This window comes from Mus caroli, chromosome 6 (genome assembly GCF_900094665.2).
Source record: "Mus caroli chromosome 6, CAROLI_EIJ_v1.1, whole genome shotgun sequence".
Classification (NCBI taxonomy): Eukaryota; Metazoa; Chordata; class Mammalia; order Rodentia; family Muridae; genus Mus; species Mus caroli.
In genome coordinates, this window is record NC_034575.1 from 137680245 (window position 1) to 137705911 (window position 25667).

Sequence of the window (25667 nt, forward strand, 5' to 3'; positions counted from 1 at the left end):
ATCAATCATTACTCTGTAAACAAAATTTATATCATATAAGGTCAGGTACTTAGGCAGGATGTTTTAAATGGTAAGTTCCTTATGAATTAAAAAAAAAAAATCAGCTACCAAGAGGGTCATTTTCATTTGGTTGGTTGGGTTGTTTTGTTTTGTTTTGTTTGTTTGTTTGATTTTTCTTTTTAGCTTAGGCAAAATGTCCTAAAGGAAGCAAGTTTAGGAATCTTTCATAGAAGAAATAGTGGCCACTTTGATCCAAGCCATTGAGTTTTCCGGGAGCTATCCAAACATTTAAATTATTTCTGTGATTTATTATGGCCAAGATTTTGCTTGAGCAGTAAGATTCCAAGTGTTCCTATCATCTGTCTGTCTAACTTAATATACTCAAAGATATGAAGCGCTGCCTGAAAAGGGGGATAAACTAGGAAAAACTCTCAATATTTTTCATAGATGTATATGATTTCAATTGTGTACACTATAGATCTATAATATTCCAACCATTTTGAAATCTTGGTTTCTAGTTGCTTTAATGTTGCATAAAAAAAATCACCACATCCTGATCATAGTGGTGTCCGTGATTAAGTAGCGTGGCCTTTTGAGCACTGTTTCTAGGCCTCACTTTGATATCCATCAGTGTCAGAAATACAGAAGAAAGAGCATGATATTCCTTCAGTGGCTTCTTAGCCCACTCTCTAATCTTTATTGAGTGCTTCCTCGTCTCAGAGATGCATCAGTGAACAAGACAGCCTGTACTCTTAAGAGAAAAAGAAAGAACGCACCAATCAATAGGTAGTGTCAAGTTGTAACAAATGGACACAGTCAGCATTCCAGGCTTTGATGGCTGAGACAGAGAGCGACATTTCTTTAACTAAATGAAGTGAAGGAGGAATTTGTTTGAGTTTCTAGGGCAAACCCTTCATCTGAAGGTGGGCAGCTTGTAATGTGTGAGAGGCCAGGTGGTGGGATGAGCTGGGGGCTGAAAGTGAGGCCACCAGAGCTCAACTAGGGTCAAATCCTCACAAGGTGTAAGAAAAATTGGGGGTTTGTTATGAATGAAATTTGTTTAAAGACACTGCTGGATGGAGTTTGAATGAGAAAGAAATCATGAATTGATTTGTAGTCTCAGAATTCCATACTTGCTGTGTAGTGAGCAGGTGTTGAGTATGTATACATGCATTTGTATATGTCTGCATTCCCGTGTGTGTGTGTGTGTGTGTGTGTGTGTGTGTTATGTTATATGTTATGTGTGCCTGTTATGCCCAAAGTTAGTGCCAGGGCTCATCCTTGATCACTCTTCCACCTTATTCAGGCAGGGTATCTTAGTTGCATTATTATTGCAACAAGACACCATGACCAAAGCTGCTAATGAAAGAGTTTAATTTGAGATGCACAGTACCACAGGGTTAGGGTCCATGACCATCATAGAGGAGAGCATGGCAGCCAGCAGGTAGGCAGGCAGGCAGGTGGACATAACACTAGAACAGAAGCTGAGGACTCATGCCTTGATCCACAACCATAAGACAGAGAAAACTTATTGGGCATGGTGTGGGCTGTTGAAACTTCACAGCTTTTCTCCAGTGACAAACTTCCTCTAGCAAGACCATACGTCCTAATCCTTCCCAAATAGTTCCACCAGCTGGGAACAAAACAGGCAATGGGAGCCATTCTCATTCAAGAAACTACATAGGGTCCCTCAAATCGAACTCAGGGACTCACTAGCCCAATTGCTCCAGGGAACCCTCTGTCTCCAACTTTCCAAGGCTGGAATTACAGCCTGCCTTAGATTTACTTGGTTTGTAAGAATCTGATCTTCAGTCTTCATTTTTGACCATCAAGCATTTAACAACTGAGCTATTTCCCAGCCCTAATCTAAACTATCTTTAGAGTTTTTATCATATAGAATTGATTCTCAATTTTCTCTATTCATAGAGCCGATATTAAAAAGTAAAGTTTAAAAATAAAAAGTAAAAAAGTAAACTTTATACACATAAAAATGTATTCAGTATACATTTACTCATTTAAATGCCTATGTAATCTGGGTTTATAAAATTTATAACCAGTTTAATCGGTTAAAGAACACATTTTTTAAAGGATAGTTTTTAAAGGAATATTTTCAAGAAGTCCAGACAGTTGTTGGATGACAGGATGGTTGGTTGGAAAGTGAATTTATATAGAGATTTCAGAAAGTTTCAAGGAAGAACACTTAGAAAAAGTCAATAGCAAACCACTTTGCCTCAGCATAGAGAGGAGAAAGTTCTGGTTACCTTGACTCTAGGGTCAGAAAATCAACATTATCCTCCCCTAACCTGCCTCTGTAGCTAACTTCTAATCCAATCAGCCATGAAGACAAAGCCAGCATCTGACACAAACACAATAGCATCCTTCCTTGTTTTTCATTTTGGCTATTCTTAATTTAATAGAAATAATAAGATAATCTAAGGGCACCATTCTTTTTTTTTTTTTTTTTTTTTGAGTTTACACATAGTGTTCCCAAATACCCAGTGGTCCATCAGAGTGTAGATGACCGTAAAAGGGATGCACATGACACACACCAAGATGTCAGAGAGGGACAGGTTGGCAATCAGTATGTTGGTAACATTTCGAGCTTCTCTCTGTTTCTTTTTTTTTTTTTTTTAGGTAATTTCCTCAATTACATTTCCAATGCTATCCAAAAAGTCCCCAATACACTCCCCCCCAGTCCCCCCCCCAACCCATCCCCACCCCTTGGCCCTGGCATTCCCCTGTACTGGGGCATATAAAGCTGGCAAGTCCAATGGGCCTCTCTTTCCAGTGATGGCCGACTAGGCCATCTTTTGATACAAATGCAGCTAGAGNCAAGAGCTCTGGGGTACTGGTTAGTTCATAATAATGATCCACCTATGGGGTTGCAGTTCCCTTTAGCTCCTTGGGTACTTTCTCTAGCTCCTCCATTGGGGCCCTGTGATCCATCCAATAGCTGACTGTGAGCATCCACTTCTGTGTTTGCTAGGCCCCGGCATTGTCTCACAAGAGACAGCTTCGGAAACTTGAATGGTACCTTCTGGTTCCTTGAAAGCTACCCCTCAGGGTCAAGGGTATTCAGGTCAGCTCCAATTCAGAGGCTTCTAAACCATATGTCTGAAGTGCATGGTGTCTTCAGAAACTGGGACCAACTTTCCACCTCTAGGGGGAAGCCAAGTGTCCCTGTCCTTTTCACTGCCCCTCCACATTCTCTCAATGACCTTCAACTTACATTCAGAAACCCCTCAAGGAATCTGTGAGCCTATTCTTTAAATGTGTAAATGGAAATTCTCAGACAGACATTATTCCATCAATCTCACTGACCCTTTTCCTGAAGTTCAATCTAAGGTTATGATCTGTGATACCATAGGGAGTAGCTAATGTGACTTCTTCCTTTATTGGCTCTGAACAATATACAGTGATTAATTATTGACCGCCACGCTCTCTGAACAGTGGTATTCTGTGGCTGAAAAAGAAAATCCAGCCCTTTATGATCAAAACTGGCTTATCAAGAAATGGATTTTCTAAACACTAATAACTGTAAGTGCTGTTGAGGATAAAATATTTGAATATTATTCTTATTGATATGAACAAAAGACTGCAGAAGAGGACACGTGCTTAACATCCAGAAAACGAGTCGATCTATTGACGTGAAATTGAGCAGCCTAATTCTCTTGGTTGAGGTGAATAACTCACCAGCTAAACGGATGAATGTATGTATGTTACTTAGAAGAAAGAGCTGGCTTTATTTCTCAGAACCTCTAAGTATTGCAATCTATCTTTTCTGCAAAGAAAATTGTCTAGAAACCCGCAAATATATTCTGTGAACACTCATCCAGTTTACTTCAGCTGGCTAATGCATACACATTTGCATATCATTTTTAACTCAATTTCCAAGTGGGAGCTAATTTGCTTCCTACGGAAGTAGGACCCACATCTTCTCTTGCCTCTGTCCCGAAGCCACATCTCCTATTTGAAGCTTCCCGTGAGGTAAGGTTGAGATAAGGGAGTTCTAACTGTACAGTAGCTACTGGTCTCGGTGTTATCAGGACAGCCAAGCTCTGCACTCACTCCATAGGAAGTGGAAGCACCAATTCTTCGGGGAATAAACACGGGAAGACCCATTAAGGGGGAAATGTTTTCCAGGAAGTGCTTTTGGAAGCTTGGTAATTAATGCCAGAACATTGCTTATTTATAATTATGACCTTTTCACAGACATGCTGAGTGTGTTCAGAGTTTAGTGTGCTTTAATTGCCTTGCAGGTTACACTTGAGTTTTATTTAAGCTGTCCATTACATGAACCGCTCTGGCTTTTGTCCTGCAGGTGCTGACCTTGGCCCCTTTGAACATTTTCTTTCAATCTTCCCATGCGTTTTCCTGACTATTCCCCACCACCCGGGGTTTTTGTCTTTCGTTCACTGTCATTAACAAGCTTTCCTCTCCCTCAAGATTTTACACCCACTCCCTGATACCTCATTTTGTTTTTCTCAAGACAAGTGCAAGCTTTTTTAGCTAGTGGGTCTCTTTTTAATAACGGGAATGGTGGTGATATTAAACTAACTCGCTCTCATAGTACCAGATACCAGCGCTTCCAACCTTCCATGTATTTTTCCCGATCACTTGGAAATGTCTAAGTGTGTAAAGATGAAGAAGAGGAACCTGCTCTTCTTCTCACCTTCATTAAAGGTGTGTGTCTCTATAACGCCTGGCACTGCCAGCTTCTGTGTGCATTGCAGAGTTCTGCATAGACTTGATCCAGGAGCCCCTTGCCTACTGATATTTGCTTCATTGTCACATTCTGCTATTATAACTTACCTTTGGTTGTAAGCATCTTCCCATTTCTGTTCATAGTGAGAAGCAGACTAACAAATTCTACCGTAAAAGGCTAGTAATAATTGGAAAGATTGTTATTCATAATAATGTGAGATAGGCAGCCAGCCCAGGACTGGTTAGCTTAACCGACACGGATACAGGTGTTGAGTTGGTCAAGGGTTATGATTTCTTCGTCAAAGTTGGTGGATGGTGAAAGAATGGCTTAAATTAGGACGTGGAGTCAAAGTAAGAGGTCATTCACTGAGTTCAGGCTTTTTGCTTCCTTAGATTTCTTATAGCAAAGGAAGGATCCATGTTCCCAAAGTATTTCCCAGGAACATGCAGGTTCACATAGTTAGGAGTCGGTGATCATGTAAGTTTTCAAAGCACTACCTGCTCTCTTCCAATTAGGGAGACTCATGGTGCCATTCAAGGTGCTTCTGTCTGATGTCCCTGTGCTTTGGAACGACTTTGTCTAGGTGGCTTTTCTCAGTGTTTGGCCTGTTGATGTTTTGTGAACAAACATCTCTAAGATAAAGTCTTGTGTGCACCCATGCTGACTCCTCTGTGAACTCCATATCCCGTGATCAAGTCCTTTAAGCCTCAGTTCTCTCCTCAAGCTCTTACAGCCATTGCTTTCTTCTACCACCTCTGCATGTGTTAGTAACTCTGCATCAGTGAGATTGAAGAGAGAAAACTCTGTCTGTCCTATGTGCCATTTCCACGCCAAAACTCATTCGAATTTTTATTTGTGATTTCCTTCACACTGACATTTCAAACAAGAAGACTGCAGAAAGGCATCGGTTTGGTATTGTGTAACAGTAGAAATCTCAAGCATTAGAAGCTAAGGAGCACTGATTTAGGTCTTCACGGGGCCTTAGGCACCGTGTCCGATGCAGTCTGGAATGTTGTTCTGCCCTCAGATGGACGATAGCCAAAGACAGCAATGTAATTATGTGAAAAGAAACAAACAAGACGTGTCCTCATTTTTGAGAGGCTTTCTCGTGGGCCATCAAAATGTGCTTCAGAACAACAAAGTGTCCCAGCAGGGCCAGTTGCCTGAGCTTAGACAAGACAATCACTCTTAGTGGACGTCCATCCTTCAAACACAAAAATGAACAGAGGCTCGGGTGAATCCTTAACTACACGGATTGGATATTTTTCTTACTCAAAGTTCTTTTACACACAGCCTGCTCTCTCTGAAATTACGGAATAAAACCATCTCGTAGAGAGTCACTGAAGACCTTCTATAAACTAGCACAGATCACTCGGCAGCCATTTTTGTCTTTCTTGCTGGAGTCCAGCAGAAACTCTGGTTGAATTTAGCATCAGTCATTTGAACATCTTTCGATGTTACTGGCGCCAAGCCTTGCCTCAGGACTATGGTGAAGTCATTTTGGGAGAATGCTGAAGTCTTCCTGCATAGAGCAGCCATCCATGTCATCAATTTTCAAGATATAATTCCCATAGAACATCACTCTGAGCTTCCTGCTATCATTCTGAGCAATTTCTCCCCAGTCAGTTTGTGGTTCCAGAAGTGTATAAGCTGCTATTTATTTAGTTCTTATTTATTTTAGAATATTATTTCCCAAGTAATTTGCATCTGTTTCTGGTGTTAAGAATCCTTATGCTTTACAGGATTTTTCACAGTGCCTAACAACTATTATCCATTGTCAATAATCAATAACTATGAATCTCTGGATGTTACACAGATGCCGCCTAGGGCTCTATGGCTCTATGCAGAGGGAAGATAGGAGTAGACAAGGAACAGCTTCCATAGTGTTTACAGCCCTGGGGGCCAGATATCAGCGAATGCACTTATTATTCACAGCTGTAGACCTGGGGAGCAAGAGGCTAATAGCTGCAGGCTTCAAAGACAAGAGGCTTATTTCTCTAAATGCTTGGTCAAAGCTTATTCCTTGGGCGATCAGTGAGAGTAACTCGACCCCTGCTCTTAACTCTGGTTGTCCTTGGGAGCTTTTCTAATGGTCATGGCTTCCAGTTCCAGCTCTCTGTAGCCTCTTGACTTTTGCAGGCTCAGCTTTTTATGGTCAGTCTCTGGAAGTCTTAGACTGTCTTCTTGCTGCTGCTGGGTAGGGCTGGGGTAGAAAGTCTTTGAGCCTTTCTGTTCTTTGTGCAACTAGTTTATCCCACTCTACCATCGATGAGACCATTAATGGGCAAGAAAAGATAGCTTGAGAAGCCTTTATTGGAGCATAATATTGCCACCCTAAGAGATGGTTTACAGCAAAGAGATCCCCCAGAGTAATGCCAAAGGCATGGGAAGCAGCCTGACTGTCCTAGCAGCAGAGGACCGTGCCACACTTGTGTGTGGGTATGGTTCTATACCATAACCCCACCTATACACAACCTCTGGTTCTGTTGGCTACAAGCCCCACATCTGAACCAACCACAAGCTCTTCATAAGGTGGACCCCAAGCTTCTAATTTCACCATGGCAGCGCTTTGCTGAATCTCTGGAAAAGGCTCCCTTCCTCCCAGCCTAAATGGGAATAGCTACAGGACCTGGACAGGTCATTTAAATTCAATGACGGCTGTTTTGCTTGAAGTGGAAACTTCCAAAGCCAGGCCTCCTGAAGTAGCAGTCACAGCTGCACTGGCTACTGCAGTTGGAGTGGAGTTTACCCAGCCTGACATTGAGGTGTTCAAAATAGAACTATTTAAAGGAAAAGCCGACCAGCTGTCAGTGGGGAGGGAGCACTTGGCTTACCATTCTGTACTTCAAGCATCCGACTCCCAAGGAAAGGTTCTATAAGCCGATCATCAAACAACCAGCTACCTCACACTCCACAACTTCTGCACATTTTAAACATCACAGGATCTTCATAATATATAAATCTAGAAAATGAACACTCTTACCATTTTATTATTTATCAGGCCAAAGGCACTTAGGAAAATTTGGGTCTTTCTGTTAGAGAATCATAATAACCTATTTATATCAAATTAGAATATACATCCCAGAAATGGCACACCCTAGACAAACTGTGGGCAATGTGATTCCCCTCTGAAAGTACTGGCAAAGAACTTTCTTGGTCATTTAACATATTCAAAGTATAAACTAATTTAAATTCCCCAGCTGCAGAGTTGAAAAGGTATTCTGCGATTCTTGACTGAAAGAAAAAAATTATTTAAGTTTCTAAATCCATGAAAGGGGGAAGTAGATTAAAGTCTTTTATTTAGTGTAAGAAGAGGTCATAATTATACAGTTTCATTTCTCCCACAGTAAGGTTTGGTGCTTTTGTGATATATCCCATTTTATAAATTAAGCAGCTGTAGATAGTTTATGTTTTGGGTGGGGGAACTCTGGGCTGGTGCACAAGAATATTTCTAAGTGGTCAGTTAAAGCCCCATGCTGAGTTTTTTCATGCCAAATTTTTAATCACCTGCATACTCCTTCTGAAACTGCTTGTCTTCTGCCTCCCTCCTCTGTAGTGTCAGCTTTGTGATGGCTTTACTTGCCTTGGCCATGCCTCATAGCCATGTTTAAGTCAACACTGCATCAATAGGGGCTGGGTTGATGCACATATGCCTATATGGATATATTCATATGTGTGTGTTGACATTTATTTTATATGATGGATCTTGCTCAGTCATTTTCTCCTCACTTATCCTAGACATTTTAAAACAGAAAAAGGTTTCCTATTGTGATATTGCTTTAAATGACATTGCTCCAAGCCACAGGTTTCCCAGGAACTGACTCTAAAATGAGAAGAGAAGCCAGCAGAGAAACCCAAGTTTCAGAGGCCACTCTCAATGAGGATATTCTCCAGAAAATAAATAACTAGAATACTGGGGTCCCAGATAAAATGCCATTTTCAAAGCCTTTGCATTTTTTCACAGTTGAGAAAAAAAATTGAAGCTAGTTTTCTACTTTAAAACAACTTATGAAATGGGTTATTTCAACCAGCATTTGTAGAATCCAAGTATACTTTATAACTTAAGTTTCTGTGATTCTTGAATTTTTTTCCCCTCTGTGGGAAAACTCTGAAATAAGTAGTTATTCTTTCTAGTACTGTACAAGTTTTACCCTAGAAACAATGGTGTTTGTCTTCTCAGAAGAAAAATGCCCTTGTTTATTGGGACTAAGGAACGGACCACTGACAGGTGCTTACCCACCCATGTCAAGCTGATTTCCATCTGTGCTCATGAGAACTACATTAAACTCAACCAATCCAGATCGATTATTGAAAGCAAGGATCCCAGCTATGTGACTCAAGGCGAGTCATCCACAGCCACTGTCCAGTGTGTACTGTATTCTACCTTGTGGGTAAAAGCAGTGGTTGCCGTAGAGAGCTATCCAGTGGGTCCTCCCTCTGTCCCTATGCCCTGCTGTTGCTAGGCTTCTTACACACTGCCCTGACTGTTACTGAAGTGAGGTTTTCTTTTTCTTTTCCTGGTGCTTTTAGTGATGACATAAAACCAACTGAAGATATTGAACTCGAATATCCTTGAAGCCCGACTTGTCCTGAATGCTGGAGGATGCTCTCCACCATTCTTGCTTTTAGCAGACTGAGCATGAAAGCCTAACAGCCTGTAGACAAGGAGTGCTTTCAAGTGCTGTTATTTTGATTGAGGGAAGCTGAACTTTTCCATGAGGACGTGTTTGGTAAAGCTTTTGGGTGGTGGGAGTTAGAGTAGGGCACACTGTTGCCAAGTTTACCTCTGAGGTCTGCAGAGCAGGAGCTGTGTTGACACTGTATACTAATAATACTAGCAAAAACCTTTCCCACTGCCAATGAGCTGATCGAAATATGAGACTTCTACAAGGGCTGCCTCGGGGAATTGTGTAACCTAATCTTCAACAAAACCTCACCAGTTAGCTATCACTGGGTTCCACTGCAGTTAGAAGTGTTAAACCGCAAGACCAAGTGTCACATGACTATGAAATGGCCCCATCACATTTCAAACTCAGATACATCTCACTCCCAAACTTGTCTTTTGAATACTTGAGGGCAGGAAGATGTTCCTAATCCCAGAGAGGTAAATATTTCTTACGAAAAGGGCTGGACATAGTGACGTGTCTATGTGTCTAGTTTTCAAGTAGTCTTAGAATTATTAGGGTTGTTTAACATAAAACACTGACATAGCGGAAAATAATGTTTGAGGAGAAACTGCAAAGATAGAGCATAAAAGTGTTTTATTCTTGATGCAAATTAATAATTTTCCAGTTATGCCAGAGTAAATTCCATTTCCTAAGAAAGGCACACCGTCAACCACACTACTACTTTTTTGTAAGAAAATTGCTAATCAATTAATCCCAAAGCAATTTCAATTATCTTCCCTTTAAGCATGATAGTCTATCCCCCACTGATGGCTTTGCAGACAAAGAGCCTCACTGATGTCAAGGCAAGGGTCCCAAACCCTCCTGTGAAGGGTAATTACAAAGGAAGAAACTCAGAAAGGACTAGGTAATTCAGTGTCCACAGTAGACAAAGAGCCTCTAAGAAGGAGACAGATAAAAACAATATTATAATACAAATGAAAGCCCCCTGAATATTATTATGTCACCCTTAATTCCAGAAGCCACCTCAAGACTTTTTTGGTTTTTTACTATAACTGTTTACATCTTCAATAAAACCAGATTCTAAAGTTTGACATTGTCTTGTACTAATATTTTCAGAAGTCAATACTAAATCTTAAAAACCAAAATTTCAAGAAGTCCCTGGAAATAAATGCTCTAGTTTTTTATTCAATGAGTGGGGCTTCCTTGTCCTCATTTACATGCACACTGCATTTCCATTGGCTGTTCTGGTACTTTCGTTTCAAAGTTTCAAATCACCTAGCCTTAGCTAGTTTAACTACCAATGACATCTAAGTTAACTTAATTAGGAAATTACTTCTGTTCACTAACAACATTCCCAAGCTTTCCCATGATCTGAGTCCTAAAATTACAGTGTAACAGAAGATCTCTGCTATTTCCTTCAGAATATTTTGTCTCCTTTCATGATTTATTTTTGCTGCTTTTAAAGGCTTTTGTGTGTGTGTGTGTGTGTGTGTGTGTGTGTGTGTGTGTTCACCTGGGAAGTACTGAATAGCTGACCCCATGGCCTGAATGCAGGAGAGCTGGCCCGCAGACCTACTCAGCTACCACCCAGGCCCAGGGCTTTAGTTAGCCCACCCCAACATCTATGCCATCTATGAACTTCTAAAGCTCAAAAAGGGGCCTGTCCTACAGAACCAAAGCTGCAGGATCTCCATGCTACCTCAGATAGCAACAACAGGCTACCCGAGAGGAGTTAGAATCCAGTATTCATGAGTCCAGTAGCAGAAGTGTTCACAGTGTAGCAGAAGTATTCACAGTGTAGCAGAAGCCAGAGGCCTCAAACCAGACCAATGACTCACTGCAACGAACATTTGCAAGTAAAGCTGTGTGGGCAAAAAGATATATACTTTGTGAACCGCAGCAACATACTACAGCTTCCATGGAGAGATGATTTAACTTTTATTTTATTTTTTAGTTGTTTTTTTCTTTTCCCGGAAGAAGGGTAGAGCATGGATATGGAGAGACTGGAAGGATTGGGGAGATTAGGGGGATTGGGGTACATGGTGTGAAAATCACAAAGAATCAATAAAAAGTTTTAACATATTGTAAAATCTTCACATACATATTTATGTTTTGATTATTTTGAATTCATATACATTAGTAAATTGTATGTTAAGAGAGCCTTATATTTTTGTGCAAATATTATACATAAAGCTATGAAAAAAGGTTTGATTATTCCAAGAAAAGACATGTGGAAACACATCTGTTAGGAGTCTGTAATTTTCAGTATATTACTAAGTTAACTGAAATTTTAATTAATGAATACAAGAATAACACGGTCAGGTAATTTAAGCAACAGAAATGTATTTTTTCATAGTTCTGGAAGCCAAAAGTCCAAGACTGGGGCTGCATCTGACTTGTAGGCAGACGGTTCTCTTATGTGACCTTCTCTCTGCATGCACATCCCTCAGAAATGATCCTCTCTTCCTCTTTTGACAAGGACACTAGCCCTGTTGGACCATTGACCCACACTTATGGCCTTCTTCACTTTAGTTAACTCTTTAAAGTTCCCATATTCATATATGTCCAGTGTTAGGGGGGCTTCCAACAGATTTGACAACAGACGTTGTCAGCATTTTATAGAAGCTCAGGGTGAAGGCGGCTTCTGGAACAATGTGACAATGTCAGAAGTGGGAAGTGTCTGGTACTGCTTCTGCATTTGTGTCCTATGGAGATGCCTGCCTAAGAGGTACATTCTGGTGTCACAGTATCTCTAAAATATGACATAAGTCAACAGGCAATTAGCTAGGTAGCTCATGGAGGTCTCAAAAGATACCAGGAGGTTTTCACTGAGTTCCTGAAAGCAATGGATTGAAAAGAACCAGCCCACTTCAAGGGACAGCTTCTTTCATGGGGATGAACAAGAACATCCCAGCTATGTCTCAGGACATCAAACACAGCTCCAGATCTTGTGGAAAGCATCCCAGGGGACCTTCAAATCCTTACAGGACAAACCACGCTGTTGGTGACCCTGAAAGATGAAGGTTGAAGCAGCTACCCTGGCTGTGATATGAAACGGAAGCGTCAAGAACACGGGCTATGTCAAAGCCAGCCTTGTCTTACACCTGGAACCCTGCCCCTCCAGCTGTGTTCAAACCCCTGAGCTGTTCACTTCACAACATGATGATTATACTGCTTTCCACAGAAGCTGCATGGGAACAAGAGGTAGGGGGCAAAGAGGACTTTTTTATTATTATATTATTAGGTTGCTATTCTTATGAAACATTCATTCCATTCGGCAAAGGAATTGCTTTAAGAAATTTTGTTAAGGAAACCTTATGAAAAAGTTGCTGACATTGCCTTTAAAAGAACTGTACATGTATTCTGAAAAAAATAAATAAATTAAACGACTGAGTTAGGAACTCAGAGCCATATTTTCCAAGAGTAAGGGGAAAACAGTCATCTCGCTGCCTAATTTAAAATTCCACCAGCAGGCTTTGAGCATTAATTATATGTCAGGCAGAATTTACTGTTCTGTACACGTGCTGATGTTAGAGAGGTCCCATCCCTCTTCTGCCATAACTTGGAGTTATTTGGAATCCTGGGTCCAATTAAGGTGTGCTGTGCAAGGAATCCGTGTTAGCTTTGTGCAGTCCATCTGGAGCCTTGCATTCCCAGATGCCGTCAGTGTATTCCTCTCCACCTGGGCCTCTTTCCCACCTCCCTTCGCCAATGCTGTCCACTCCTGCGGTTCTGTAGGGTCCACAGCAGGCCTGGTTTTCCCACAGCCTAACGTTGGCCTTACTTTCTCAATGGAGAAAGGGTTGGAGCAAGAGTGAGTCAGGCAAATGGTTTGCGTTATTTGAATTTGAGTCCTTGTTTCTATGCACATTTTGGGTGGGATGGGAAGGAGAAAGACTTCCGACCTTAAAACATTTCATACAAATGTTATACTTAGTATAACAAGATTTTTTAAATTTAAATTGCATGTTTTTTTAAAAAGGAAAATAATGATTTTTGACAGAGTTTCGGCAAGGAATTTTTAGGTAGCAGAACCAAGTGAAGACAGGAACTTGAAAGAAAAGAAAGCAAGGTGAGATCCTGCGGCCTCAGTGCGCTAAGAAGCAGAGAAAGAAGACGAACTGATCCAATAAAAATAGGACATGGAACTGGCAAAATTATTGCTACATTCCATGTTAGTGTGGGTTTGGTGGTGTCAGCCTTGTCAGGCTGTCAGGAGGTATAGCCTCAGAGAAATGAGTATGGGTTCTGGGATCAGTTTGTATCCTCAGCCCACTGACTTTGACCCTGGTCTAGTTGTTTAATGTCCATGCGCCACAGTAGCCTTGCCTTTGGGATGGAAGGGTTAGATACCCAGAGCTGCTGCGTGAATTGCCTAATGTAGCACAGGAAGGGGCTCAGTGTGTAAAGGGAAAGCTTGATAGCAGCAGTAAGAATCAGAGTAGAGTCCTTGAGCTGGACTGTGCATTCCTGACCCTTCCCACCGTTCTATATGCACCCAAACCCTTGGTCGCGTTTGATGCAGATAGAAGGTCAAGATCACCTTGCAGTGAACTTGAACACAGAAGCACGGAAAGAGTTCTATACAATAGTCAATAACTCAGTAAATCCTTAATCTCAGTTCCCTTAACTAATCAAATGAGGGGTGAGCCAGAGGTCATTCATGTCATTCAACTCCCCGCTTAGGTGATACTCATTTCTGCAGAACGTGAGTCACGATGAGGGTATGTGACTGACGTGAGAAGGACAACAAATAGCCAGGAGCGAAAGACACAAGACAGGGTAGAAGGAGGTTAGGATTTAAGCCTCGGAGGGGCTCCAGGATCAGAAGAATTCTAAATTTCAGGTGAGACATGAAGGTAGAAGGCTTTTATAGACAACTTTGTCTGTGTAGCCAAAGCCACAATCCCTCCAGTGATGTTTCTTTTCCAAATTAACAAGAACGGTAGTAACATGGGAAGGTGTTCTGAGGGAGCTCACTACCATCTATTCATAGCTCTGTGTTTACTTTAAGAAAATGATTTGAACAAAAAGAACTAACCGAATATTAAGGCCCTGGAAATGGGAATGAGGAAGTCGGGTCTTCTGTTCTTAAATCCTGTTATTCAACCTACTTACCATGAGACTTGAGTCCATGTGAGTAGATTAGAACGTAGTGAACAATACCCCTCAGCAGGATGAGTGGAAGGCATTTTAATTTTCTGTTATAGGTTCAGAAATCTCAGAAGGGAACTTAGCTGCTTAGCATAGCTTTTTCCATCGCAGCCTCCTGTTGATCTTAAGAGTGCACCATTGCAAGACAGCAAACCTAGTTGTTAATGATAACCCAAGATGGATGACATCCATGGATAAGTTTTGCCTGGGAAAAAATTGAATGCTGTGATTATCAGTTATGAGCCCTTGGGTGGGGTAGGGGGTGTGAGGGAGTGGGGATGGGGGTGTACTTTCATAGAGGGAGATCAGGTTTGGATCCTCCTTGACCTATACCTATGTGGTCATACACAACTACATTTCATGGCTTTATTTAAAACCCGAGAAAATGGTAACCCTGCTGTGTAAAAAAGCTAGGCTACAGACTGCTACCCAGTCCTTTACTAGCCCTTCTCAATGTGCCAGCCTTGGCTTCTCTTCCTGTTCACATAATCCCAGGGTGAATGACAAGACCTTCCACTAAGGGGCAGGCTTCCATGCTTCTATGCACCAGAATCTCTATAAAGGACTCTCTGTGGGCCTCCCTCCACACTTAACTCTTCAAGGATAAGTGTTATACCAGAACCGCTCCAGTCCCAAGATACTGATGACTCAGTGGTCATCATGCTTTCAAGCAACATATCTGTGAAAATATAGAAAGTGCCCAATAGGAGGAATGTCTTGTGTAGCACTGCCATCAATCTATTTCCTAAAGAGCCCTAATCTGCAGTAGACTCCCAAGCCTGAGACAAGAGATTCACCTCCCCACATCCAGTACAAGATAAAGTCTTTGCAGGCATCTCCAAGGCAACAAGAATATGCATCATTCCACCTGGGGATTCAGGTAGTTCTTCATCCACAACTATCCATCCCAGCTCAGCATACCAGGCTCCAGATGCGGCCACTGAAGTGGACCCCGCAGTTTCCCAGGAATGTATAGACACCCCTCTTATTGCCCTTCACATTTGTTTAACCCTGTCCTGTAGACCCTGAAAAGTCTCAACATTTCTCAGGTGCTTGTATTAGCCTAAGATATTCCGGCTGACCACCTCCTTTCAGATGCTGTGACATTTGGCTAGACAAAGCAACAGATGGCACATAGACCCATTCAGACTTCTAAATGAGTCAAAAAGTATGTTAGTTGTAATAAAATAACAATAAAAATTCAGTAATGTGAAAGCATCTACATATTCAAGTGAGCCAAGCCAAACCATTATTTTAAATGCTCTTCGTGGCTTTTTATCATCCATGATAAAAAAAAAAAAAAAAAAACCTATTTTTTATTGTTTCAAGTTTTTCTTCTTTTTTTCTGTGTGCGGGAACTGATCACTCATCTAATTCAATAGATAATTTTTTATTGATTTTTCAGTAATTAGGTTTGCCCCAATTATCCTCAGTGCTGACACTGATGGTGTTTAAAAACTATTTTCTGCATTCTAAAGTTGATTCAAACAAATGTGTGAAAATAAAAACAGAAGAGGAAGAAGGAGAAAGGGGAAAGGATGGCCTTTGGTGTATTCATCTATTGTTTAAGTTAATTTTGGGACAAAGTCCTACTGTGCAGCCCTGGACAGTCTCAAACTCACCAAGTCAACCAGATTGGCCTGGAACTCACAGAGACCTGACTGCCTCTGCCTCCTGTGTGCTGGGACTAAAGGTGTGCATCACTATTCCTGGTTATCAACTGTTACCATAGCAACCCAGGGGTGTCCAGGTTGCAGAGACTTGCAGCAAGCAGCACTTCTTGGCTGCACCTTCCTTCACTTCCCCAGGCTCTGAGAACCTAAAGTGACCTCTGATCCACAGGGTCACGGAACCTATGCCTTCAAGAAACAAACAGCTCCTGAATCTTCTCCCTGCTGAAAGCAGAGCTATGAGAGGCTCCATTAAACTACAACAGAATGTGAAGCCTATCTGTATAACAAGAGTACACAATCTATCTGGTCCCTCGGTCATCATCACCAGGGCAAACCACATAGTTGAGCTGGCGAGGTCCCAACTAGTATGCTGCGTTTGGGGGTGGGGGTCTGGAGGCCATATGGCAAAGTAAGGGGTGAACAATCTTTTTCAGAAGAGAAAGCCCGGGGTTGGAACAATTAATCACGTTCACCACCCAGTGTGGGCACAGTAGAATGTCTGCCTATGACAAAACATGATCATCAACTATAGCTAAGGTACTTAAGTGGGGTCCGTTGACTCTCTTATAGAACACCTTCTATATTTAAAAGTTCTAAAAGTATAAATAATTTCTAAAAAAACAAGACTTAACTATTTTCTATGCATTCTCTTTATGAGCAGGGTTTTTTTTATTACATATTTTCCTCAATTACATTTCCAATGCTATCCCAAAAGTCCCCCATAGCGCCCCCCACTTCCCTACCCACCCATTCCCATTCTTTTGGCCCTGGCATTCCCCTATATTGGGGCATATAAAGTTTGCAAGTCCAATGGGCCTCTCTTTCCATTGATGGCCGACTAGGCCATCTTTCGATACATATGCAGCTAGAGACAAGAGCTCCGGGGTTCTGGTTAGTACATCATGTTGTTCCAACAATAGGGTTGCAGATCCCTTTAGCTCCTTGGGTACTTTCTCTAGCTTCTCCATTGGAAGCCCTGTGATACATCCAATAGCTGACTGTGAACATCCACTCCTGTGTTTGCTAGGCCCCTGCATAGTCTCACAAGAGACAGCTATATTTGGGTCCTTTCAGCAAAATCTTGCTAGTGTATGCAATGGTGTCAGCGTTTAGAAGCTGATTATGGGATGGATCCCTGGATATGGCAGTCTCTAAATGGTCCATCCTTTCATCACAGCTACGAACTTTGTCTCTGTAACTCCTTCCATGGGTGTTTTGTTCCCAATTCTAAGAAGGGGCACAGTGTCCACACTTTGGTCTTCATTCTTCTTGAGTTTCATGCGTTTAGCAAATTGTATCTTATATCTTGGGTATCCTAAGTTTTGGGCTAATATCCACTTATCAGTGAATACATATTGTGTGAGTTCTTTTGTGATTGTGTTACTTCACTCAAGATGATGCCCTCCAGGTCCATCCATTTGGCTAGGATGAGCAGGTTTATATCTAAGTTGCTGCTAATTCTCGGTAAATAGGCAGTGTCTGATATCAATTGATTGGAAAGCACATATTTGTTGTAACCCACGCTGATATGCAATGTTAACATGATGAATATTTTTGGAAGAGCAATTCTGTGTGTTGACAATGGACCCATCAAAGGACTCTGTCAACGGTATGTCACGCCCCTCAGTGTGAAGTGCTAATGAAGTCTCTCAGACAGTCAGATGAAATTAAAATGAAATTAGCCATACTACTAAAATATTAATATTAACAATTCCTTATCAAGTGTTGGATCTCAGCCTTTATCTCTCCCAGGGTTCTAAGTGTCCTTGAAGAATTCATATCCTAGAGTATCCTAGTGTTTTCTAGCACTAGTTTCCTGGTCGACACACCTCAAATCACAGCCACACATGCAGGGGGAGATGGAGCAAGCAGGAGTCTTCGAGCAGCCTGTAGTTGCTCATAATGATGGGACTCCATCCCTTTCTGTTAATGGATGATGATGATGCCTCTCTTCATGAACAGGGAGTTCACAGTGGTAAAAATCTGAGCTAGCCCCTATGTTGCAGGGCATGCTGTGGCGAACTTAAATTAAGAGCAGAAAGACTGAAGAGAATTTTGAGACAGAGGGGACTGGATGGTGTGATTTCTCTGAGCTGTCCTGCTGGTAGATTAATGGGATGGGGATTCTCTCTACTTTCCCTGTGGCTCCAGCAGGTTGCTTGCCATGCGCCCAGGTGCAGCTAGGTTCATGAAGGAAATTCAGAAGTGTCTGAATATCCAAAGGAACCCTTCATTTCATGCTTGTCAGGTTTGTGGCCATTCTGAGCATCTCTGTGTCCAGGGGAAGACGTTTAATTTAGGGACATACCTTCCTGACAGACATTCTCTCACTCAACTTGTTTTTCCTTTACTCTTGTTTCCTGTCTGTGATATTGAACATAGTCAAAAAAAAATCCTTCCTAGCTGCCTGGGTTCTACATGTGTGTGTTTGTTTTAATGTTGCCTGGGACATAGTATTATAAGGTCATCAAGGTAGCTGGACAAGATGATAAGGGATTGAGTCACAGCTGGATCTTGCAGGCCACAGGAAGGACAGTCTCTGGGAGTTTGAGATTTAACTCAGGGTCTGTGCATGATCACATTCTCTGCATCTTTAAAAGTCTGCTCTTTAAACGAGTCTGATAGTTCTCAGTCCCTTGACCTTCACTTTTCTATTTTTTAAACATTTCATTTGGCAATCTTTTCCAAAAAAGGATTACTGTAATGCTCAAGAGACAGTTGCCAACTAATTTCTAGTTTCTTATAAACAGGAGCAATGAGTGAAAAACCACAGCATGAGGACTGTTGCCTGTCCTCAGATGGAAGGTCACTGACACCCAACTGAGTTATGCCCCACTCAAAAGCTATGCACTCCAACTATCGCTGCGGTTGTTGAAACTTAAGGGTCCTGTTCATTTCTATGACTATTAAAAGTGTCTGTATAATTGGGCCCTCGTGGCCATCGCTAACACTGATTGAATTTATTTCTGCCATGTGTAAAAACAAACTCCTTACACATAGAGCTTGATCCCCACTTCACCTCGAGAGCATGTGTTCTTCTCAGGATTTGGGGCTTAAGCCAGCAACATATTCCAAGAATAATCCCAACAGAAGCCTCTGAGAGTTCTTAACTTTAATGAGCTTTACATCAAGGTCACATGTTATCTATGCAAACCTCTTCTGCTTTACTCTACTGTGGACAAGGAATCAAACTGGTATTTTTCCTTCTTGAACTGGAAGGCTGCAAATATATGGCTTAGAAGAAAAGTCATTTTTTTCTGATAGAATAAGAAATAAAAGTATTAAAAGAGCAATTAACTACCCAGTTCTGGCCGCCCTTACGACAGCAAGCCTAAAATAGACCTTTTCTTTGGTTTATTTTAGTAAAAACCTGTGGGCTTCATTAGTGCAGAATAATACCTTTTGATCATATATGCGCAGGAGTTCAATGATCATGGATTTGTACTTAACAAACGGGAACAGGGTAAAATAATAGTTCAGAGCACATCTGACTCAGTATTCAAGGTGTAGGAAAACTGACAAATACTTATGTGGGAAATGGAAACTCCTTAATTCACTGAACCCAAATAAACCATAAAATGATGCACTACCCCATCAGAAGACATAGTTCTATGTAAAACACCTTGCACATGGGTTTGCCTGACCTTGCAGATTTGTGTCCATGTGCATGGCCACATGTTTTCTGGGAATCTTCAAGTGATACCTAGGTCCATTTGTGACCTGTCAGGCACTTAGAAACTCACAGCATGGAGTGAGAATCAAAGTCTCTTTATCGTTTGCTCTTCCTTTGATGGTCAGGTTGTCTGCACAGCCTATCATTCCCGCCATGGATCACTCAGCTCCTTGGAGGGCTTTTCTGTATATGTGCTTTCGTGCTTTCCAGGAGTAAATAAGAACTGCAAGTTCACACAATTTTATATTTCCTTTAGGATGATGATTGAGGTAGCTAAGATGAAGTGGCTCTGCCCAAGCTTAGGAAAGAAAACACACTCATTTTTAAAACCACATACTCAATCGACTAAGCTTGAAATGTACAAGAGCAGAGAGCTTAGCAGATGACCGTGTGCATAGTTAGAGCTTTTGCAGCGTACTATGTGTAGGGCAAGGGCACAAAACCAAAGATGAAGAAATACACCGACCATGATGGTTTACGCCAGCTGTCAACATGTTGGCAAGATCTAGACTCACTTTGAAGACAAGTCTCTGGTCCGGCTGTGTCTTTAAGGAGTTCATCGGTTGTGTTTACTGAACTTGAAGGACACCTCTAAATGTAGACAGCATCATTTTATGGGCCAGAGATACTGAATTGAATAAAACAGAGAAAATGAGTTAAGCACCAGCATTCATGGCTTCTGCTTCCTGCCCGTTGCTGTGGTGGGATAAGCTGCCTTATGTTCCTGGTGTGGTAGATGGTGCCCTCAGACTGTGAGCCTAAGAAAAGCCTTCTTTTTTCACAATGCACACTTCTATTTTTTGTTTGATTGGTTTGTTTATTGGTTGATTAGTTGCTAAATTGGTTTGTTGGCTGGTTGGTTGGTTGGTTTGTTGGTTGGTTAGTTGCTAAGTTGGTTGGTTGGTTTGTTGGTTGGTTGGTTGGTTGGTTGCTAAGTTGGTTTGTTGGTTGGTTGGTTGGTTGATTGGTTCGTTGGTTGGTTTGTTGGTTGGTTTGTTGCTTGGTTGGTTGGTTGCTAAGTTGGATTGTTGGTTGGTTCTGTTGTTTTAGTTTTGTTGGGGGGTTTTGTTTATTTGGTTAGTTGGTTGGTTGGTTGGTTGGTTGGTTGGTTTGGTTTGGGTTATTTTTTCGTTGTTCTTATTGATGTTGTTGTTACTATAATGCTAAGCATCATTTTTCCAGTATTCTTCTCCCATATTTTTTTTCTAGCACCTTGAATACCACTTTCAAACAGGGAGAAAATTAAAGTCTAATTAAGATTACAAGAATCAATCTGAGAGTGGTTAAGTTTCAAAGGAATTGTTCCTTTTTATTCTGCTCTTGTGTTTTAGGGCATAATAGAAAGTAAGATCTTAGCATATTGTAATTGCTTTCAAGGCAACATAAATTACCAAGTGGCAGACAGAGTAATCAAATTCCTGTCACCATTCCCTCTCTTTGTGAGTCCCTCACCCACAGTCTGCGCCATTCATGAACAGACAGCCAGGAGCACAGAAGCTGACATGTGGAAGCTGCAAAATGCAGGTGGATTTCATGCTCTAAGGTGTTAAATACCTGATTATGTCAGCACTCTTCATTCTATACAGCTGTGCACAGTGAGGATCAGTATTTTACACATAAAGAAAGAAAATTCAGGGTCAGAAGTGATGCTCAGAAAATATGAGCACTTGGAGCTCCTGCAAAGAACCAGGATTCAGTTCCCAGCATCCAGCTTGGAGACCCACCGTCACCTATAACTCCAGGTCCAGGGTATCTGATACCCTCTTCTGGCCTTCAAGGGCACCTGCATGCATACATACAGATAAACACACACACACACACACACACACACACACACACATCTCTAAAAAACTAAGACACACATACATATACACACAAACACAAACACACACAGAATGTTCCAGCTTAAGTGGCATATACAGTGTAGAGCTAAGCGCTGAATTCAAAAATGTCTGGAAACAAACAGAACAGTTTCTTACCTTTACAGCATCTTCCTTCAGATCATCGGGGGCCATGTTGAGGGTGGGGTGGGATCAGTACATAGGTATGAGATGGATCGGGGTAGGTAATTTGACAAAAAGGTGGGCTTCATAGTTAAATTACAATATGGAGTTGTATCTTGTTTAAAAAGCAAAAAGTGATTCTAAATTCTGCCGACATTTTAGTCTGAGATGTCCTGGCTTAAGGGTTTGTTATAGAATTACGCCGAGTGACAGAAGAGAAAGCCCATCAAAAACTTCCTCATCAAAAATGAGGAAGGGCAGCTTTTTCATTGATTCTTCTCTCTTGGAGGCTCGTTAGCTATCAGGTGAACTCTGATTATTGCTAACAAACACACAGCACTCTCCTTGTTTTAAGCTGCTAAACTGCCCCAAGCCACCACAGACAGATTCCTCTAAAACAGACTTATGGTTCCTGCTGGGGGTGGTTTAAGAAACAAAACTTCCTTTAGATACTTTAAATACAAGACTTCTTTCTGATTCCCCCCAGGCTGCTGCGGGATGCCCAAGGTGAAGCCTACTTTAAAAGCTGGTATCAGGAGCTGTTGGCCGCTCTCCAGTTCTGTGCAGGAGAAGCCCTGAATGAAGAGCTTTCCAAGGAGCAGAAACTTGTCAAACTTCTGGGTGATATCGGAGAAAAAGTGAAGTCGGCCAGTGACCCTCAGAGAAAGGTTGGTGAAAGAAATCAATCGTTAGCATAATGTGAGGTGTCTGCCTTTTGAGTCAGCTGTTTCAGATTTGCATCTTAGAAAACAGATTCCTCAAACACACTTAGTTAAAAAGAAGTTTAAATTAAGTACTTGCTTCATTTACTTTTCTTAAAGTTAGTAATAGTCTCAACCACTGGAACACAAATGACTGGTAAGTAGCCGTGTTTGACACAGGATTGCCATGGCAAGGAGACTCAAACTTGAAAGAACTTTGAGCAAGGAAAAAATCCCGATGAAATCATTTTTTCTTTAAATTGTATTTTGCTTTTACCTGTGTAAATGTGAAAAGGTCCGTGTGTGAGTGTGCACATGTGTAAATGAGTGTGCACTTGTGTAAATGTGAAAAGGTCCGTGTGTGAGTGTGCACATGTGTAAATGAGTGTGCACTTGTGTAAATGTGAAAAGGTCCGTGTGTGAGTGTGCACATGTGTGGGTGGTTGTTCCCAGAGGCTGGAAGACGACAGTAGAACCCTGATGCTGCAGTTACAGGCAGTTGTGAGTTGCCTGGCTTTGGCTTTGGGAACAGAACTGGACGCTTCTGGACGATCAGCAAACACTCATAGCATTTAAGAACTACTGCATGATCTCTACAGACCCCGGGGTTGCAAGCTTAACACAGCACCACAATCAGGCTTATGGGAGAAGATCACAATTTAGCTCTATATTGTTCTAAAAAAGCATTTTTGATAACAAATAAATCTAATTAAACAAATACCAGCAGTACTATGGGTAGTCATATTTTTACTAAGATCCCCAATAGCTAAAATTCTCTGTCTCTTTCTCACTGGCCTAGCTGCATCTAACTATTCTTTTTCTTGACATAAATGAAGCACATTGGATCTTTTTAATTAGCTGCATGATTAGCTCTCTTCATTGATAGGGACCATTAAGAAAGTTGTTTTAAGTCTGATGCTACATACTCAGGTGGGCAGTGGACACCCACCCTCTGCATAAAGAAAGCTATCCAATAACAGTTGATTATTACCACTTACAAGAAGATAAGGATCTAAATATGTCCAAAACATAATCTTGTTTTCAAGGAAACTCATAGCTCACTGTCTAAAAATCAACAAAATTATTTTTATTTCATAAAATAGCAACACACAAAATGTACTAAATTTCTTTTCCAAACTAAGATTTCCACTGGAAATCACTACTGCCTTTGATAAGAATGCCCGTGGCTATACTATTTCACTGATGTGGGAGGAGGTAGACTAAAATGGGCAAATATGAAATGTATTCTTCAATGGGAAGCATATAAATACCACAAGGACACTTCAGACATGTAACAAGCAGTACCTTCTAAGCCCTTCGATGTCTCTATATTACTTTAAGGCATTTAATTATTTTCTAATGTTAGACCAGAAAAAAATGGTAGCGAGTTAAATGCATTGGCAGAATGTTCCAGAAATTTTGATTTAGTTTTTCGTTTATTTGTTTCTCAAATCTCTTGGTTAAGAGTCCCCTAGGGTTCAGATGTACACCATAGCTCAATAAGTTCAGCACCTTTTTGAAAATGGACATCAAGTTCCAGAGATTATCACTAACTCTTTCACCTCAAGTGGCAGTATTGGAACAAAACAAATACCTTTTCAATGGAAATAAGAGGAGGGCACATGAGAGGCAGACAGGGCAGTGGATATCTGTTTCTACAAACTTTACCGTTGTATTATACCTCAGTATTTTTTTATTACGTATTTTCCTCAATTACATTTCCAATGCTATCCCAAAAGTCCCCCATACCCCCCCACTCCCCTACACACCCATTCCCACTTTTTGGCCCTGGCATTCCCCTGTACTGGGGCATATAAAGTTTGCGTGTCCAATGGGCCTCTCTTTCCAGTGATGGCCGACTAGGCCATCTGAGAATTTCATACATGTAATGTGGTTTTGATCAACTCCATCCCTTTCTGTCCCCTCACATCCTACTGTATCTTCCCTACCATTTTCCCTCCCAGCTTCATCTGTTTGTTCTCAAAACCACTGAGTCCACTCAGAACTTCCATATGTGAATGGGTATGAGGCCATCCACCGGTGCACAAGCAGCCTATCATCTCTGTCTCTGACTCTGACTCTCCCTATAGCCATAAGTTACCAACAGCTCTTCAGCTAGGACTTTGTGAGCCACTCTGCCATCCATGTTCAGACCTTGGCTGGCTTGATCCTATGCAGATCTTATTCATCCAGCCACAAGTGCTGTTAGTGTGTGTGTGTGTGTAATAGCCCTTCATGTTTACAAAAGACATTTTTATATCAATCAACAGCTATCTCTGACTTTTATAAATTTTCTGCTCTCTCTTCCATCATGATCCCTGAGGAGTTCTCTTGTTAATTTGGTTTTCTTAGGATTGTGTATATGTATGACATCTCAGGGGATGCACATACATGTGGTGTGGGCATGGAAGAGGGAGTACAAGGTTCAAGAGTTGGTTCTCTTCTACTGTGGACTCTGGGGTTCTTACTTGGCTTGTCGGGCTTTCTTGAAAAGCACTTTAACCTCCTGAGCCATCTCCCATCCTGATAACAATTTCAAAAAAACATTATTTTATTTTCTGCTTAAATAAAAAGCACTGAATTAAATCTAACTGAAGAAAATGGTGCAAAGGGTTTGCTTAGTGGAGGTATTACCAGACACCATGATCCATCAAAACTTCTCCTTAGCTTCGATGAAGTGCAAGAGAAATTAGAAAATGGAAACTCATAAAGGAAATTTGTTTTTCTTATAATTAGGCCAAACCAGGGCAAAGGGGACTGATAACTTCTTCCATTGACTTGTAGCAATGTTGCACCTTCATATAAAATATCCAACAAAAAACAAGGAATATGTCTGAGCTAATTAACTATGAGATGAGTGGTCAGAACCATTGGCAAGCTCTTCTTGTGTGTGAAAAAGTGCAATTCCTGGGGAAATTTGATTCTGTGGGGTTTGTTGATTTAGGGTCTGTCTTTTTGAAGTATAGATTCCTCTTCATGATATTCATCAGGCAAATCCACAAATAAAATATGCAAAAGGAGAAATGGAAAAAAAAATCAGAGTGGAATTTCCCTTCTTCTTCCAGATCCTGGAAGAAGTAGATTTTGTCATTTAATATGAAGCAAAAGTAATAGCTAAGAAACTCTGAGA

The 25667-nt window shown here is 41.2% G+C and overlaps 1 protein-coding gene across 6 annotated transcripts in view; it reads left to right on the forward strand.

Annotated features, from left to right (window-relative positions):
• The window catches only part of Pik3c2g (phosphatidylinositol-4-phosphate 3-kinase catalytic subunit type 2 gamma), a 332394-nt gene that overhangs the window by 188187 nt on the left and 118540 nt on the right, over positions 1-25667 (forward strand). For all 6 annotated transcript variants that reach the window (XM_029478871.1, XM_021164809.2, XM_029478870.1 and 3 more), the window contains one exon: positions 22324-22504. In XM_029478871.1, the coding sequence (XP_029334731.1) occupies positions 22324-22504 (181 nt within the window). The remainder of the gene's footprint in view (positions 1-22323; positions 22505-25667) is intronic.